A 16,839-nucleotide genomic window follows, 5' to 3' on the forward strand; every position below is an offset into this window, starting at 1 on the left:
TAGCGCTGAAAGATGTTTTAATAAAAATGATGGCAACAATATATTACATAGCATTGGCATTATATTACATTTTCTCAAAAAATCCTTTTATACAGACTACATATAACACTATTAAAAAGGGAATCTACAAAAAGAAATGTTTTTCAAACTATACATATGCTGGAATGCTTTTAACATTTTGTTCAATCAGCCTCATTAAATCTGAAGGCACTTTGTACATGAACATTCAACAGCATTCAAGTTCATTAAGATCAATTCATCTTTGATAGTAACCTGCTGAAAATGTAAAAATATTACACCTTTATTCTCAGCAAAATGGCTACGAAAATACAAAAAGAGTGATGTGGCTTTGTGTAAAATCTTATCACAAATCTGCCGAGCAGTTAAGTCTAAAAAATTATTTTTTGCAAGATCAGCACCTTAATTACGTCACATACTTTTAACTCAGAACTGAAGTCATACTTTGTCTGGTCAGTGGTTTTATATAGCTTTTTAAAAATTAAGCTAGTTTCCTCCTTAACCCACTTTAAAAAAAAAAAAAAAAAAAAAAAAAAGCTTCATGCAAACTTCCAATTTCCAAATAAAAATTGACATACAATCCCACAAATGTTGCACAAATTACATTTGTTCTTAGAGCATTTTTACATGTACTATATACATATTTACATTACTATTTTTAATCTTTCTTCATGGTATCTGTGCCATGCTACCAAAAGGTTCAGCAAAAATCTGGCTGCCAACAGTCGGTGTACCTGTTAATGTCTGACATCACAACTATTAAAAAAAAGAACAGGGTGATGGGAACTTAATTTCCGACTTGATTGATTGTAAAATATAAATCCCTGTAAAACCAAGTGAGAAAAAAAACCAAAAACAAATGTGTGATACCATATGTATCAACTATTGGATTTCAGGTTGGTTTGAACAGAGAATGTTAACACGATTGTGCAGCTACACAATAAATATGTATACGTACCATATACTATCAAACTGTAGAACCAAAACAGTGACACAGGGCTCGATAGTATTTTTTGAGCTGTAAACATGGTTATAAGGCTTCTGTGTAGTGAACAGTATTAATACTGTAGCTGTAACAGTCTCGCTAAACATTTACACTCAGTTCATGAGCCTCCTGATTATTTCTGGACTGAAGTAACACCAAGTACAGCAACAGGTGCAGCTTTAGACAAGACAGCATCTATGTAGTGTTACGTGAACCGTATGTATTTTCGTCTTACACACAGATACAGTGAGGTCATCATTTTCCTGTCTTGATTCAGGCTCAGTGTTTGTGTTGTAACTCAACTCGAATCATAACTGACAATCTAAAGCAACACAGCATGAAACGATTCAAACAAAACTGTCTCATATACTGTGCTATAAAAAGAAGAATGACACTTATTAAAAGTCTAAAAAAATATCACGGAAGAGCTTTAAATAATAGGTGAGATTTAAAAAAAAAAAGTACTGTAATTCTTTCCCCAACAAAATGTAATGAAAGTGTTGCTGATTTTGGAAAACTGATCATTTTTGGAATCATTGTAGGCTCTTGAAATGATTAAGTACATCTCATATGAAAGTACACCTAAAAAGGCTCACAGAAATGTGAGATAAAATAAATGGACAAATTATTGTCAGTTATACTAAACAAAAAAATGTGAGATTATGACATGATGTTTATGGCTTATATTGCAAACTATAAAATATTGATTTTACTCATTTGGACATCAACTATAAAATCAACAGTTATTGGGGATTTGTGCGACAACAAATTATTAGTTCCACATTTTCCACATTAAACAAAAGTTGGACTAAAATTTTGTCTGCATACTGCAAGTAATTTCTCACTGTGTATAATCAAGTCCAACATTCAAGACAAGGAGGCAGCAGCCCCGTTCCTTTGATCCAGTTCTGACAAGTCAGTCATGGGAGTTTCACACTTGTCGTCAGTGCTAACAATGCTGTACTGACCGATCTCTGTATCTCTGGATTTTTGTTTCGTCCTGTCCTGCAGAACAGAGTGGATAAAGGCCAGTGGGGTGGGCGTCATGGCAAATATGATCAGTAAAGCCAGAACAGCCAGAGCCCAGCCAGGGTACCGCAGGTGCTCCTCAGAAGCCTGAAAAAAGGGAATCAAATGAATCACTCAAGAACTGAAACAACTTGAACTTGAAACTACTACTATGAAGTGAGAGAAATCCACCATTAATTATTTCCCTCAAGTAGGAAATAGGTGTAGAGAGTAATAGTACAGCAAGAGACAGCTTGCTTTATCATTTGCTAGTTTTTAAGTGCAGACAAAAACAACTTCTGTTGGCCTTACTCAAGATGCAACATGTCTTGTGGCAGCACTGCCTGAAGCTGTTCATAATTTAGGTAATAGATAACAGTTTTTTCACAGTGTTAACACATGAAGGGTGTATTTTCTCTCTTTAATATAACTCTCCATACCTTTGTTTGGTTCCATGCCATGTAAGTGGGTCGTGTGATGAACATGCGAACGATTGTGGCTCCGAGCAGCCCCAGCATAGCAAGCAGGCAAATGTATTTCCACAGGTACTTGTAAATTGCAGGGGGACGCCAGCCCAGCATGACCTCAATGTCGTCAAGGAATCTTCAAAAACAGAGTGGTAAATTTTAAGGAATTACATATTTCTGTGACAAACACTAGTAAGTTAAACTTTGCATCGAATTCAGGATTTCAAGAGTTAAGACAGTTGCCCTAAATGAAAATAGACCTCACCTATCAGCTCCATACATCCAAGACACACTAAAGGTCTCAAAAACTACCACAATGATGAGCGGCAGGGTGGCAGAGTAATCATCAAACATGGTAACGAAGTAGTTCCCACAGCGCTGGGTGAAGAGCAGGCCAATCAGAAAGCCAATGATGCAGCTGAAAACTGGAAAAATCATAACAGGCATGTTAGGATAAACCAAAATGTCTTCTAAGAAAGAGAGAACATGGAGTCATGTACTGAGGGTCATTAGTTTTTGGTTTCTCCTGAAAAACTACATCCATTGAATTGAACTAATTTTGTTCCCTCTCTGTTTGAAGGCATCAGTAAAATAAGGTGATGGATTCTTGGGTTGGCAGGAATCTTGGTCAGTCTCGGCTCTTCATAGCAGGTGACGAGACAACACTGATCTACTGGCAGCAAACTGGCAAAATGACCAAGTGAAGTAAGAATGTACTGTCCAAAAGCACTTAGTGGCAAATATAAAATTACCATGCAAGTGATGCCAAAAATGAAATATTTTAATGACGTTTCCTGGGGCAGTACAAAAAATGTGGTTGTTTTTGTATCTCCTTTTACAGACCTGCCAACCTGTATGCATTTTGCCTAGTGGGCTGGTATTTTGACATCAAAATACACTGTGTGGACCTAGAAGTTGCTGCAGGAAGCCTCCCAATTCAGTGAAGCCCATGTATTTCTATTTCACCTATCATGCTCTCAGATATGTCCGCTTGCTTATGAGGTTATATTGACTGGAAAGTCCTAATTTTTCTGAACGAAATGAGCTATAGCACTCACAGGTTTGATCTGGATTTGACTGACAAAACAGGTGGTCTAAACACGAATGCTTGTGATTCAATAGCTAGCTAACACGCTAGCTAACATTACACGTACACATGAGAAGTAACCTGCCCAGCAAGGACACTTTGAAGTCACCATGAGATACTGAAGGAGCAGTGTGTGTGTGTGTGTGTGTGTGTGTGTGTGTGTGTGTGTGTGTGTTGGCACTGTGTAGTCTATAACTTTGCCTACTCGAGGAAAATTTCAAGCAAAGGAAACACCCCCCTCATTGCAAATTCAGTCCAATCTGTAAGGAGGGATGTGATTGCTTCAGCAGATACAACAGCCATGTTCATATTCAGCCTGTATTGTTATTAGGTCATCATACCATTAAGTAATAGCCTACCTATAATCAGAACAGTTATATTAACCAGCTCTAAAATATTTATTTCACCATAGCCACAAAATAGTCTGTTTAGGCTGGTTTGGTTTTTACAGCTGCACTGTCATCATCTTTTCAAATTAGCTGAAAATCATATTTCCAAAAATCAAATTGGCTTAAGGTTTCATTATTTTGGAAGTTTAAACAATAGAAACTATATAAATGCAGCAGTAGTGGTAGGTTAGTGTGTAGCCTAAGTGAAATTGTGTTCCTTGGTAAACTGTGTTTATTCAGGTAAAAGACAAACAGGCATAAATGACCAACTAACAGTTTTGGCATCTGCAGATATTTTTTTAAGTAATCTGTTAATGGCATCAAGAATTTTCATATCAGTGCATCCCTCACTTTTTTGTCTGTTTGACTGCTTCCATGTATGCAAATGATATACTGTAATGCGTATGTATGCAAATTATGTACAATAATTCATTGTGTGAACAGCAGTGATTTGCATCTGACGCATCTAGGTCGGTCTAAGTGGTACTCAAAAAATTTGTCCAGGTTGACAGGTCTGCTTTTGATACAGAACCTGACCACTGAATCTTAGCTGTTCAAGGGCCAACAATAAATGGCAGGCTGGATACCTCTAATAAATGAATTGTAGAATCAAGGTTTTTATAACGTAGCTACATGTGCTATCTGGAGTCTTGTCAGTAGTGACAAAAACCAATGGTAGAGGTAAAAGAGTTGTTTACTTGTGAGTTTGGTCTTGTTGTTGGCCAGAGTCTTGAAGCGGTCTGTGAGTGGGGCGAGGATGCCCTCCATAGTGCCAAACATAGTGCTGAGTCCTAAGTTCAGCAGCATGAGGAAGAAGAGCGCTGACCAAAAAGGGCTGCCAGGAAGGAGTGACATGGCCTCTGTGAAGGCAATAAAAGCTAGACCTGTTCCCTCCACACCCTGAACACAAACAAAAGTCCCAACTCAAGAGTTAATGTCCCTCAATCTAATCACTCACATTTTTTTAAAAACATGACAATATTTTAAAAACCGCCCTTTACCTTCTGCATCTCTATTTCCAGGTCACAGTCTGTTAAATTGCCTGAGATTTTCTTTCCATGTTGTTTAAACCAGGCACGGTAGTCCTCTAGGGCCACAGAGCTGGGCTCAAAATAGTCAAAGCCTGGCTTCCAGCTAGGGTCCTCAAAACCGTTTGGCTCTGGCAGCAGTTTCACATTACTAAGAAAAAGACAAAATAATATACAACCATAAAATTATGCTGTGTATACATCATACCCTCACATTATGTAAATATCTGATGAAATGCATACAAAATATGGTGTGTGATGCACAGAGAAACTGTACCAATCAACTACGCCATGTCAAAAACAGTGTTTGAGATACTGTCCAGATTAGGAATGCAACGATTATAGATTGATGGTACAATTATAATCTGAGGGAAAACTCACAGTTTCACAATTATTATGCATTAATTTATTTCACAATACTACCGATGGATAAAAAAAAAAAAAAGTCACATGAGCATCTTTTGTTTTGAGGAGCATAAGGCAAACACTTCACTAAGGATTCTGCAACAGAGGGTTCAACTGCAGCAGCACCAGAGCTAGTCTGAGGCTAAAAGTGAATAAGAAAAATGAGAATTAATAATCCATGCCGAGATGAACTGCGAATGGACACTGCAGTAATGACTTAAGTTCATTTCTAATATTTAAAATATAGTATTTTTATTTATTATAATTATTAATATAAGATTAAGATGAACTTTATTGATCCCCTAGGAGTAAATATTAGTAATATAAGTAATAAACTGATGTGTTTTCATCAAGTGTCATCCATGCCCATTTTTTAAATTAATTTTTAATCATCTATTTTTGTAGTTAATCTAATTTTACATGTGGTCTTAGAAAATCCTGTCTATCATTGTTTTTTTTTAGTTGTTGCAGTTTTAGTCAAAATTAAATCCAAAATACTCCTACACTGACGATTTGAGGTGTTTTGGTGAATACAACACAATGTTGGGTCCCTTTGCCATTGCCAGAACACTTCTCGTCTCCTTTAGCTAATGTCACTCTCTCACACATAAATAAGGGAGTCGCTCTCGTGCCAGCATGTGTAACTTTGCGTACCAGAACTTGTTGCAGCACGGCATTTTAAGCTGTACACCAGGTTTGTTTTGGTTTTGCAGTGGAATTTCTGCCTGCAGTCTGCCTGTTGCACCTATGATATTTTTTTTTTTTTTTTTTTTTTTTTTTTTTTTTAAAACACAGTTGTCTAATTTTGTTTTATTTTCCTCACAGTACAACCGTTGTTCATAGAAAAATAATTTACCATAATTTCCCTTTTTTGAGAGCGAGAACAGAAACACTCGGTGTAACCATGATGTTTTAAAGCGCAGTTAATAGTGAAATCAGTTAATCGCTGCATCCCTCCTCCAGATACAGATCTATCCGATAATTAAACATACCTGACTACACATGCCATGACCTTGTTTTTGGCGCGGAAGCCGAGCACAGCAAACACCACCAGAGTGGCCAGCACGGATGTGAGGAAGTTTATAGAGGAGACAGTGAAGGCATCACGGTGGCAGTTGTTGTTCTTGGGGTTGTAGGAGGAGTAGGCAATAATGGACCCAAAGCCGAGGCCCAGAGCAAAGAAGACCTGCGTGGCTGCCTGCCGCCACACCTGTATGTCCGCCCAGATTTCCAGCTGTAAATGTATAGAGTGGACAGATGTATCAGGAAAATATTCACATCTGCCTCCCTTTTCTATACTCAGATTGGATTTCATCTGCAGATACCTTGGGGTAAAACATGTAGGTGATTCCATCTAAGGCCCCATCGAGCATGAGTCCACGCACGAGGAAGCAGAACAGCACCACGTAAGGGAAGATGGAGGAGAAATACATCACCTAGGAAGTGAGAAAGAAAAAAAATGAAACCTGCCCAGTTTCGAGACAGCATTTAACTGCCTATTTACACTCTGTGTGTGTGTAATCTTTCATCTTGTTCCCTGCTAAATCCTACTAATTTTGCTGCCATAACAACCCATTTTCCCCACAGAGATGACTACAGTTTCCTCTGGTCTTAAGTGTAATTCCTGCTGCTCGTTATACACTGAACATATGGCCCTCGTGATCAAGATGCCAGCTGCCTAAGTCAGTAATAGTGTGAAACACCTGATGTCAGCCTGTGCAGGATTAAACTACCCCTCAGATGACAGCCTTAACACGAAATACAGTAAATAATATATTCCACTCCTCCTTGTGATATATTTGTTCCAGGCAGGATTAAATTGTTTGCTCAGTAAACAGAAACAACCACCGGACCACTAATGCCATCTAGATAAAACTCCAGGAAGCTTTACAGAAAAATAATTGGCTGACATGCATTTGGAAAACCAAACAGTATTAAAAAATACTGATTAAAAAAAAAACAAAAAACTCTTCTTATAATTAAAAGACACAATATGTGGATTTTTCCATTTAAAGTGGGTCAACACATCAGCCAGACATTCCAGAGATTCCAACACGTACGGGAACCCTGAATACCATACAACTCCACACTTCAGTATTTTTCAGTAAGGTAAATTAACATCTTCTCTTCTCTCTTATTCATTTTTCTTATAATCACTGTAACAGTGCATTTAATAACTAAAATTAGTTACATTTTTATTTGGCAAAATGATGGTAACTTTCAAAATGGATATTTTCTAAGCAAGTCAACTATTTAACATTTAACAGAAATATCACAGTACCATTTCAAATGCATATGAGTTTATACTATGTTAACAATAGCATATTATGTACTGCTTCATCATAACGCAGGTAAGAACTTACACCAGTCAATCATTTAAATCTGTGAGGTTTAAACTCATCTAGTAACTGACTGAAAAATGCTTCTCAGCCAAGTATTTGCAGTGTTTGAAGCTCCTGACCATCACGACTCCACATGAGAGAGCAGCTTAACTTGAAAAAACAACCACATTTTTTCGACTGGCACACTTCCCTTAAATGGTAAAATGAGCACTCTGAAATCAAGGTGTCACCACAGATCAGACAGTTACCTTGACAGAGCTCTTGATACCCTTGAACATTCCCAGGCACACGATGGTCCAGGCCGCCAGCAGACAGCAGACGATGTGGATGTTGAAAGAGCCCGTCTCATCAATTGAGTCTGTGATATCCAGAGCTTTACGGTACCAGAAATACGATGTGGGGGAGCTCTTTTCACATTCCTTTACTGATGTGAAAAGAAAAAAAAAATTTGAATAATCACTCTTGTGACTGCTGCCAATATATTTGACTGCTACGGTCTTGTCAATTTTGATGCTTTGATGCTGTGCGTTTACCAGTTACATTCCCCTGTTCTGGACACTGTTCCCAAGGTAAAGGTTGCTGAAACGAGTTCCCGAGGTAGAAAAGACTCCATGCAAGGATCACATTGTAATAGAGAGCCACAAAGAAACACACCTGAGGACATTTGAGAACAAGATTATCTGGTTTATGAAATTATATAATGTTTAAAAGGATAACTGTGCAAATACAATTTACCATACAGTCAGCAAGAACTTTATTAGGAGCACCTGTGCAATCTAATGCAATCCAATACAACAGCTCTGCCATAAATTCTACTGTTACGGTGATAATTCCACTTTGTTTATTATTGGTTGAAGTGCATTATATCGAAAACTCTTCCTACTATTTTGGCCCCCTCATATATGTTAATGGCATGGACAACATATTAGGAACACTTTTTAATATAATGCAGTCCAGTAAGCCACCACCACCACCACCCACTACGACCTCAATAATAAACATAAAGTCGAATTATCACCTTACTGACAGTGTCAACAAAAACTGGAAACATATAAGCTTCATAAAAGTAGAATTTATGGCAGAGCTGTTTTATTGGATTGCATTAGATTGTTACTAATAAAGTGTTCACTGAGTGTATGTTACATTCAAAAATAGTGAACAAGAAAGAAAAGAAATCTATATGGTTTGGGTGTCAGATCCACAAAATCAAAGAGCAAGTGCTTCTCTCTCTACAGCTGCAGTTACTTACTCATATTGAAAAGAAAAAAAAAAAACAAAACGGAAAAGGCACCAAAATTTCCATCAATAATACCCTTGATAGAAAATAACCCAAAGAAATCCACAACCTCCCTCCTTGTAGCCATTACATCATCACTTTTGTTGTTTTAACAACTAGTTTATTGTTTTTTTTGTGACTCTACTGGCAGAAGCCATTCTCAAAAACAGAACATTACTAACCGAGGTAGAAATACACAACCTAGAACGACACCTGGAACGCATTAAAAATCATAAACTGACTAATAGTTTGAGAATGTGGGTTAATCATATTGTTAAATTTACCACACAGCTGGAGTAGCCGATCCCTGCGAGCTTGGGGGAGATGTATTTCCACACTCCGATGCTGCCTTGTCGGATGGACTGACCGGCTGCCAGCTCCAGGAAGAACAGGGGAATACCCACAACCAGCATCAGCAGCACATACAGGAGGAGAAAAGCTCCTGAGGACACGAGGTGACCAGAACTCAGTTAGCAAGTTTATCTCAATTTGACACTGAACACAAAATATATATAAAGTTGCAGCAGACTGTTCTTTAATCCTACACCAGCAGGAGTTTTGCAATACTATGTTCTATTGAAAGTATGTCTGCCCCATCCTGCTGAGTAAATAAGACACATGTACCTTGTACAGACTTTTTTTTTATCTACAAAAATGCAAACCTGGTAACTCAAATGTTTCATAAGTTGCCATTAGTGGACCAACTGATAGTGAGCCTTATTAAAGCTGAAAAACTTCAACTTAAGGCAGCAAAAAACAAAAAAAGATAAAAATGTTACAAATTGTGTCCTTATTTCAGTTAACAGTTTATATTGTTGCCCCTTGCGACAGATATAAACCAGATGCTGGAACATCAGTCTTCAGAGCAGCAGTGTTTAGTGTGTTTACAGATAGTTTTTACATCTCCACACAATATGATAAATAAGTGTGTCGTTCACATTTGGAGGCCAATGGTTTGTAGTTAATGCATTTACATGCATCTCTAAACACTCATACATAAGCCTGATATTAATAGTCTCCCGTTCATCACATGCTCATCCTGTGATGACGCTGACCACCCACTCTCTTAAATAGTGTGTGTCCTGCACCCCCTCCCCTCCTGTCGCAGTCAGCTAAAGTGGATGACAAGAATATGTACTTACCTCCTCCATTCTGATGGCACAAATATGGAAACCTCCAGACGTTGCCGAGCCCAACGCTGAATCCCACCTGAGCCAAAAAATACTCTATTTTACTGTTCCATCCAGCTCGAGCGGCAGGCTCAGACGAGCCCTGCTGGCTCTCATCACCAGCGTAGCCATTGACTTCTAACTCAGTGGTTACTGTCTTGTCATCGTCAGTGGGCAAGGGCTGCTTCTCCATCTATCACAAGAGGGAACAAAAGAAAATAGTAAAGACAGTCCGGTCAACACATGAAGGAGTAAGGAGCCACTGCACCAATGAAGCCCGACTGTGGCTGATTATCTATGATGGTCAAACCATCCAGTCATCCTGATTTTTATAGACCTATGAGGACTTTTCTACAACTGAAAAGTTATTCCTGAGGTGCTCCTCAGTCAGCGGTGGCCTTACTCATGGTGTGCTATAAATAGATTTACTACTCTGACCCCAACAAGCAATCTACTGTTTCACTCATTCACTCTGGTGATGTGTGTGTGTGTGTACACTCAGTTGCCAGTTTAGATTAAAGCTACAACAATTAATCATCAAATAATTGCCAACTAATTTGATAATAGATAAATTGTCTTGAGTCATTTTTTAAGAAGAAAAATTTGAAATTCTCTGATTCCAAGCCCTCAAATGTGAAGGTTTTCTGGTTTCTTTAGTCCTCTGTGATGATTAACTAAATATTTTTGGGTTTTAGACTGTGCGTTGAGATAAAACAAGACATTTGAGGACATCACCTTGGGCTGCGGGAAACAGACATTTTTCACCATTTTCTGACATTTTATGGACCAAACAACTAATGGATTAAATCCAGTAAATAATTGACAGATTAATCTTTAATGAAAATAACTGTTAGTTGCAGCCCTAGTTTAGATACACCAACAAAAACTAATGCTGTCTAACACAAAAGCCCTGCAACAAATGCTACATGAAGGTTGTATTAAACTATTTTAGAGATAAGTCATTTTGGAGACTCTAGTTTGTGGTGGTTTTGAATGAAATTGTGATATCATGAAGGGAGTTTCTAATATTTTGTCCAACCCTTTTACGCCTATGAGAATAGGATAAACTGGCATGTTATTGTACATATAAGCAGCCCGCTATCCAACCAGCTGGTTAATTACACTAATTGCATTTACCTTGAAACCCAGGTGTAAAATAATCCCTGATTAGTCTGGACGAGTCCGTAAATCTCCTCATACACTTCACATTATTCAACTTTTTTGTCATTGAACAAGTACCTAAACAACGTCAGACTACAGGCAACTTTCCAATGTTCATATCACCTTCAGTGCATTTTTAATAAAGAACATTAGCTAGTTGTTGAGTCTATGCGCGGTATCTGAAATCATATCAGTGAGCTGCAACATGCAGAAGTCAATCCAGCATCCAGAGCGGATCCATTGACCAAACTGACTGGACCGCCAGCAAATGCCGTTAACAGGGAGGTAGAAGAAACACTGGAGGTGGTTGAAAACCGATAATGTCGGAGATAATCTTTTATTCTTCCGTCCATTCACAGGAGGAAACGAGCACGTGCAGCTGCCGTTTGTACTGTCACCGTGCTAACGTATTCCTCTGTTTCTATCGCTCACATTAACAGGAACATAACGGATAATTTAATGCAGATATTCAAGTGTATAAAGAGAAATGAGGCATTGAATGCGTTATTTTCTTACCGCCTAAACGTCCGCGTGCTGTATTGTGGCAGTTTCGTGATGAGTCGTGGTCGTGTGCTTGTTTCTTCCGTGTGATGCAATAAAACCGCTGCGTTCAAGGGCTGTAAGAAATATTACACAATGGGTGTAATGGTTATTTTCATTATCGATTGATGTGTCGATTTTTTTTTTTAATTTTTTACACTTCATCAATTAATCGTCAATAAAATGTCCACTTTAATTTGCTTTTATTTTATTTTTTTATTATTATTACTGCTGCACTATTCACTATTCTTCTTATACTGTGGGGAATTTTTATGTAGTTTGACACATAATATTTATACGCTCATCATATACTTGTAGTACGCAAAATCTTGAACTTCAAAGTACTAAACTAGTACTATAGCTCTTAAGTAAATTTAATGGATAAAAAATACAATATTCCCCACTGAATTGTAATAGAGAATAAGAATAAAGTAGTAGAAAATGAATATACTCGAGCAAAAAATGTAATGTAATTTTGTAATGAAAGGGTCGCAGGGGCTGTTGACACTTTTAAATGAACTCGACAACTATTTGCACCTATTTAGCTCATTTACACTGGGCCGCATGGTTGAGTCCAAATAACTCTCATACACACATGAAGGCCGTGAACGCAGCATAAGCTTAACTTATTTATTTTCCAACATGTAGCTGTATGATGCCTGGTGAACACGCAGTTCAACAGTGAAAATTGGACTACAGTAACTTTTTGTAAAATATTGTATGCAATTGAAAACACATAACTTTGAAGGTTGACAATGTTGAAGAAAAGCTGAATCAGTTGACGCCTCGCGGAATGTCAAACATAACACGTGGCAAATATTTACTTTCTCCATTTTATCTTGTGACAGTTTTGACAGCTTTTATTTCCTTATCGAATGTTTCTCGCCTGTTTAGTTTTTACATTTTAGTTCATGGGAAACAAAAGACATGAAAACTGTCACCTATCATCAAACACGGGTTTCTCAAGCCGACTTGAATGAAGTCACATCCTCGAACAGAGACTCTAATCACATTAATGATCAGTGATGTTCAATGTTGAACTACATTATTTGTCATCAAAGCTATCAGTCCCAGAGGCATCTACCAGGATACACTGACCTGGCAGAGTGACATTTATCGGCGCAGTCACACACATGCACACACACACACGCACGCACACACACTGTCTGCCACGTATGCCAGTTTTGAAGGTAAACAAATCACAAAATCTGCTCCTATTACCAACCCATAACCCTACAGTGTAATCACTCAGATATAATGACATGCATGTATTAAGAAGAGATAAATACCTTGTGGCATCAAACAATAGAGATTATTGAAAAGTTATCCAAATGTCCTCAAACCAAAGTCAAGCACTAACCTCCTTGCTGCCACTTCACCTGACTCCTCCTATCTCCTCTATTGGTGCATCAGCTGGAGGCTTGTCCACCGCCAATTAAGGACTGTTATGAAATGTGATACCCCGCTTTCCTACTTTCCTATTGTTTTTTTTCCAACTCTATGTATCTATGTGCATCCCCCAGGCCAACTGTGTTCTGGATAAAGATGTCTAATGAGGAAATAATGAATCTTTATCTATTTTGTTTGCTTAAAAGTAGTGCAATTTGAATACATAAAGTCTAAATATATTAGAATCAGCCTATAAAATACCTATCGTGTGTATTTAATCAGAGATTGAAACTCCCCCCAGGTTGGTAAACCCCCCAACTTCCCCGAAGAAATACAGTAGAAGACATAACCACTGGTAGCCGCAGCCCTGCACAGTGTCCCAATGTAAAAATACACACACTTGTCAGTATGTGGGTGTACAGGAGAGAGAATGAGCAAATATTTTTATCTCTAAGGTGGGGTAGACTGGGGCGGGACTGTGCAAGGTGACACACCTCTGCTGCTCTGTAAAAGCTTTCAATGCCACAGAGAGGAGGGTGGAGGAGCGAGATACCTGCAGTCACACTGAGACACAGGACAGATTTTACTCTCAGTATAAACACACATACACAGCTGTTGACATCAGGATTAAAGTGCTGGAAGCCTATCAACCTTTGGTAAGTTGATTAAACATCTGTTTCCAATCACCAGTTGCTGTAGTTGGTATTCATGACTGCTATACTGAAAGGTTTAAGAGTCAGAATTTGTAAGATTTAAAACTACTTAATTTGGACATGAACAGTAACCAATAATCTAAGTATGTGGAATTTCGATACATGTTTGATCATTTTTTATGCTACTATTGACTGATTATTTCTAGAGGTTTGGCAAGCTGCTTGAAAAACATTATGCCATCACTAATTCAATATTTTTAGTCTCTGAGGTTTTGCTGATGTTGATTTCAGAATCAAAAACATCCTGTACATTTAACTAAATGCAGACAATATTCCTATTACAACACATTTTTATCATTTTGCAAAATAACAACCAACCTGATCTTTTTCCTCCCAAACTATGTTGAAATACAGATACGGGACCAAGTGTGCACACATTCAGGCAAATTATTCAGGTCCAAGACAAAAAAATTTTTATCACAGGGTGGAAGGGAGTGAAGTCTGCAGACTATTAAGCTCCCAGTAAATCACTTTATTCTCTTTTTTGAGGCAACGTTTTGATCTGTAAGATCTCTGTCAGGCAAATGAAAAGAGAAACAGGCCTTTTTGTAGAGGCAGCAGTCAAATCAAATCCAGATATAGATAAGACCTGTTAGCGTGTAACAGTACTCTGGATGTGTGATCATGTGTTTTGTGATAGTTATTAACAGGATGATGTACTGAGGTCCAGTTCTCACTTTTTTTTGTACAGAGACTGTAATTCTCAATCATACTAGTGTATGAATTTAAACTATTTTCACTTTTTCACTTAAGAATAGTGTGTGCGCAAATTACCAATGCTAATTCCCATCTAGAACATAATGTAAACACATTTTGTCCAAGTATTTTTGATGAAAGCAGTCTTAAGCAAGTGTAAGTGATACTGGACGTTTGCTCTCTTGATACCAGTGATTCCGGCATTGATGGTCACAGAGGAGCAGAGAGATTGAATGGTGAGATACACTGTATTGTTGTCAGACTGGTTGGGCGGCTCACTCACACAGCTAAATCCCAGGTTACTGAATCAGAGATAGGTGCAGGCTGACGTAGACTGAAGTAGGGGAAGGGAAAATTTGAATGAGGATGTTTTTTTTGCAGGTACCAGTTAAGAGTTGTTAGTTCAGGATATAGAAAAAAAAATAGCTTAGTTGAAAACTGCTGCTTGCCTCAAAGCGACAAATCCATTAGTGTCAGATGAACCATCTACATCTGTGAGTGGATCAAAGGTCCTTTGACAACACCCTTTGTAACTCCACCTAAAATATTTTCTGAATGTGACCAATAATCTGCTCCCCTTCTCTACAGCCGCCTATATAGACTTAATCATCTTTCCATTTTCTCACCACCAGCTGACACAGTAGAGGAAGGATGACAAACATCTCACGATATCTTGTTAACGTAAGTCTCATCTGCTACACAGGTACCTTTAACTAAGCCTAATTCTCATCCCGAAACACATTTTCCTACTTCCTCATCCTTTACTTCTGCCTCCGTGTTTGCAGCACCTGCTGACATTCTCGCTCCAGGATGGTGATGTGCATAGCGTTGAGGAAGCCCAGTCGCGCTTCTCCATGCTGGCTCAGAATAAAAAGCTGTGGATTCAACAGATGTTCCTGGATGTTGGAGCGCAGGCCGTTCATCTCCGAGACACACAGAGCCAGGTGAGGACAGATGCATGATGGTCAACAGGGGGGTGGGGAGAGGTGGGTGGGGGTTGTGAGTGATTAAACAGGACGAATGTAGGTGACATCAGCATGCATAATGACCTTCAGTATGATCTTCTCATGCAGGACGAGCTAGAGTACTACTCTTTCAAATCCATCTACCGCTGCGACGCCATCAACACAGAAAAACTCTTCCCATCCCTGCTTCTGCTAGTCTGCCAAGGCGCTGACCAGAAGAAGCCGGACATTCACTTCTTCAGCTGTGAGACCGTGAAGGTGAGTTACAACACCTGAGCAACCCCTCTGCCTGCCTGACTCAGTGTGTCAGGTGAAGTGCGGTTCAGGTTTTACAAGTGATGCCACTTTAAGATTCTTATTTACACAGGCGGAGAAAATTTGTGACGTCATCGCACGCGCGGTTTCAGGTTCCTCCACCAACAGGAGTAAGAAGCTTCCTGATGCCGTCAGGTACAGTGAACATCATGGTCATGGAGATGGTCTTTAAACCAATAAAAATGACACATAAGCTTCCAAGAAATATGTGAGAAAAACATCAACAATGGTTCTGATTAAGCCTTTAACACTGAAAATCACTGATCTGATGCTTTATTGGAAGAAAGTGTGTGTCTTTGTGTGTATGTTTCACAATGTTTTGAAGAGAAAAAAGGTAAGAGAGGTGGTCGATGGCCAAACAAAAGAGAGATAATACACAATAGTTTGTTAGATGTGTCTCCCGTTCAACTGTTTGCTTTTCTCCTTTCTTGCTGCACATTATGTCTTACTTTCTATTGAATCAAAGTGGCCTGGTGTCACCATCCACCTGTCTGAGCGAGAGAGAGAGAGAGAGAGAGAGAGAGACAGTGTAAACAGCTGAGAGAGAGAGAAACAGACTTGTTTTACCGGTTTTCACATAACTTAGGAAGGTGTGACAGAGATAACAAGGCAATTGTGACAGAGAGCAGAGAGAGCAGAAGAGGGATGACGGCAGCAGTGTGCAGGCTCGGGCCCTGAACGGATCTACCTGCTTTGACAAATTTGTCTTTTAAAGGACGTGTGAAGGACAGACACATGTGGTAAGACAGACGGGTGGGGTTTCTGTGCTCAAATGCGATTCGATTCAGGAGAGTGCTCTGAAAGCACTCTGAGGTATTTTCATATAGCTCAGAGTGAGGCAAACATGAAAGTTTTGGTCTGAACGGATCCATCTTTCGCATTTAAA

At 38.7% G+C, this 16,839-nt stretch overlaps 2 protein-coding genes across 7 annotated transcripts in view; one reads left to right on the top strand and one right to left on the bottom strand.

The window, feature by feature from the left end:
* On the bottom strand, nt 1-13,263 carry LOC137172459 (sodium-dependent neutral amino acid transporter B(0)AT2-like). Of its 2 annotated transcripts, XM_067576889.1 has the most exons (13): nt 13,165-13,259; nt 11,852-11,952; nt 10,148-10,367; nt 9,290-9,447; nt 8,263-8,383; nt 7,978-8,153; nt 6,713-6,823; nt 6,380-6,621; nt 4,956-5,133; nt 4,653-4,854; nt 2,744-2,903; nt 2,452-2,614; nt 1-2,119 (listed from the first exon to the last, which is right to left on the bottom strand). In XM_067576889.1, exons 3-13 carry the CDS (start codon nt 10,365-10,367, stop codon nt 1,871-1,873), a joined length of 1,980 nt encoding a protein of 659 aa, XP_067432990.1. In that variant the 5' UTR covers nt 11,852-11,952; nt 13,165-13,259; the 3' UTR covers nt 1-1,870. The 2 variants fall into 2 exon arrangements, with proteins under 2 accessions (XP_067432990.1, XP_067432991.1); XM_067576890.1 differs by lacking the exon at nt 11,852-11,952 and having other exon boundaries at nt 13,165-13,263.
* LOC137172458 (epidermal growth factor receptor kinase substrate 8-like protein 1) overlaps nt 9,369-16,839 on the top strand; it is a 15,799-nt gene continuing 8,328 nt past the window's right edge. Inside the window, exons 1-6 of one of the 5 annotated variants that reach the window (XM_067576883.1) lie at nt 13,757-13,920; nt 14,866-14,909; nt 15,306-15,354; nt 15,459-15,617; nt 15,747-15,896; nt 16,006-16,088. In XM_067576883.1, the coding sequence (XP_067432984.1) occupies nt 15,325-15,354; nt 15,459-15,617; nt 15,747-15,896; nt 16,006-16,088 (422 nt within the window). In that variant the 5' untranslated portion in view covers nt 13,757-13,920; nt 14,866-14,909; nt 15,306-15,324. The other 4 variants (XM_067576886.1, XM_067576884.1, XM_067576887.1 and 1 more) reach the window with 4 other exon arrangements.

Source organism: Thunnus thynnus, chromosome 20 (genome assembly GCF_963924715.1).
Source record: "Thunnus thynnus chromosome 20, fThuThy2.1, whole genome shotgun sequence".
Lineage (NCBI taxonomy): Eukaryota > Metazoa > Chordata > Actinopteri > Scombriformes > Scombridae > Thunnus > Thunnus thynnus.

Excerpts from the sequence above, each read along its gene's own strand:
- LOC137172459 (XM_067576890.1), bottom strand. The coding sequence starts at position 10,367 with ATGGAGAAGCAGCCCTTGCCCACTGACGATGACAAGACAGTAACCACT. Across the intron at positions 2,904-4,652 it reads CAACAAGACCAAACTCACAA|TTTTCAGCTGCATCATTGGC; the intron begins GTAAACAACTCT and ends TGATTTTTCCAG. Across the intron at positions 2,615-2,743 it reads TGGATGTATGGAGCTGATAG|ATTCCTTGACGACATTGAGG; the intron begins GTGAGGTCTATT and ends CTGTTTTTGAAG.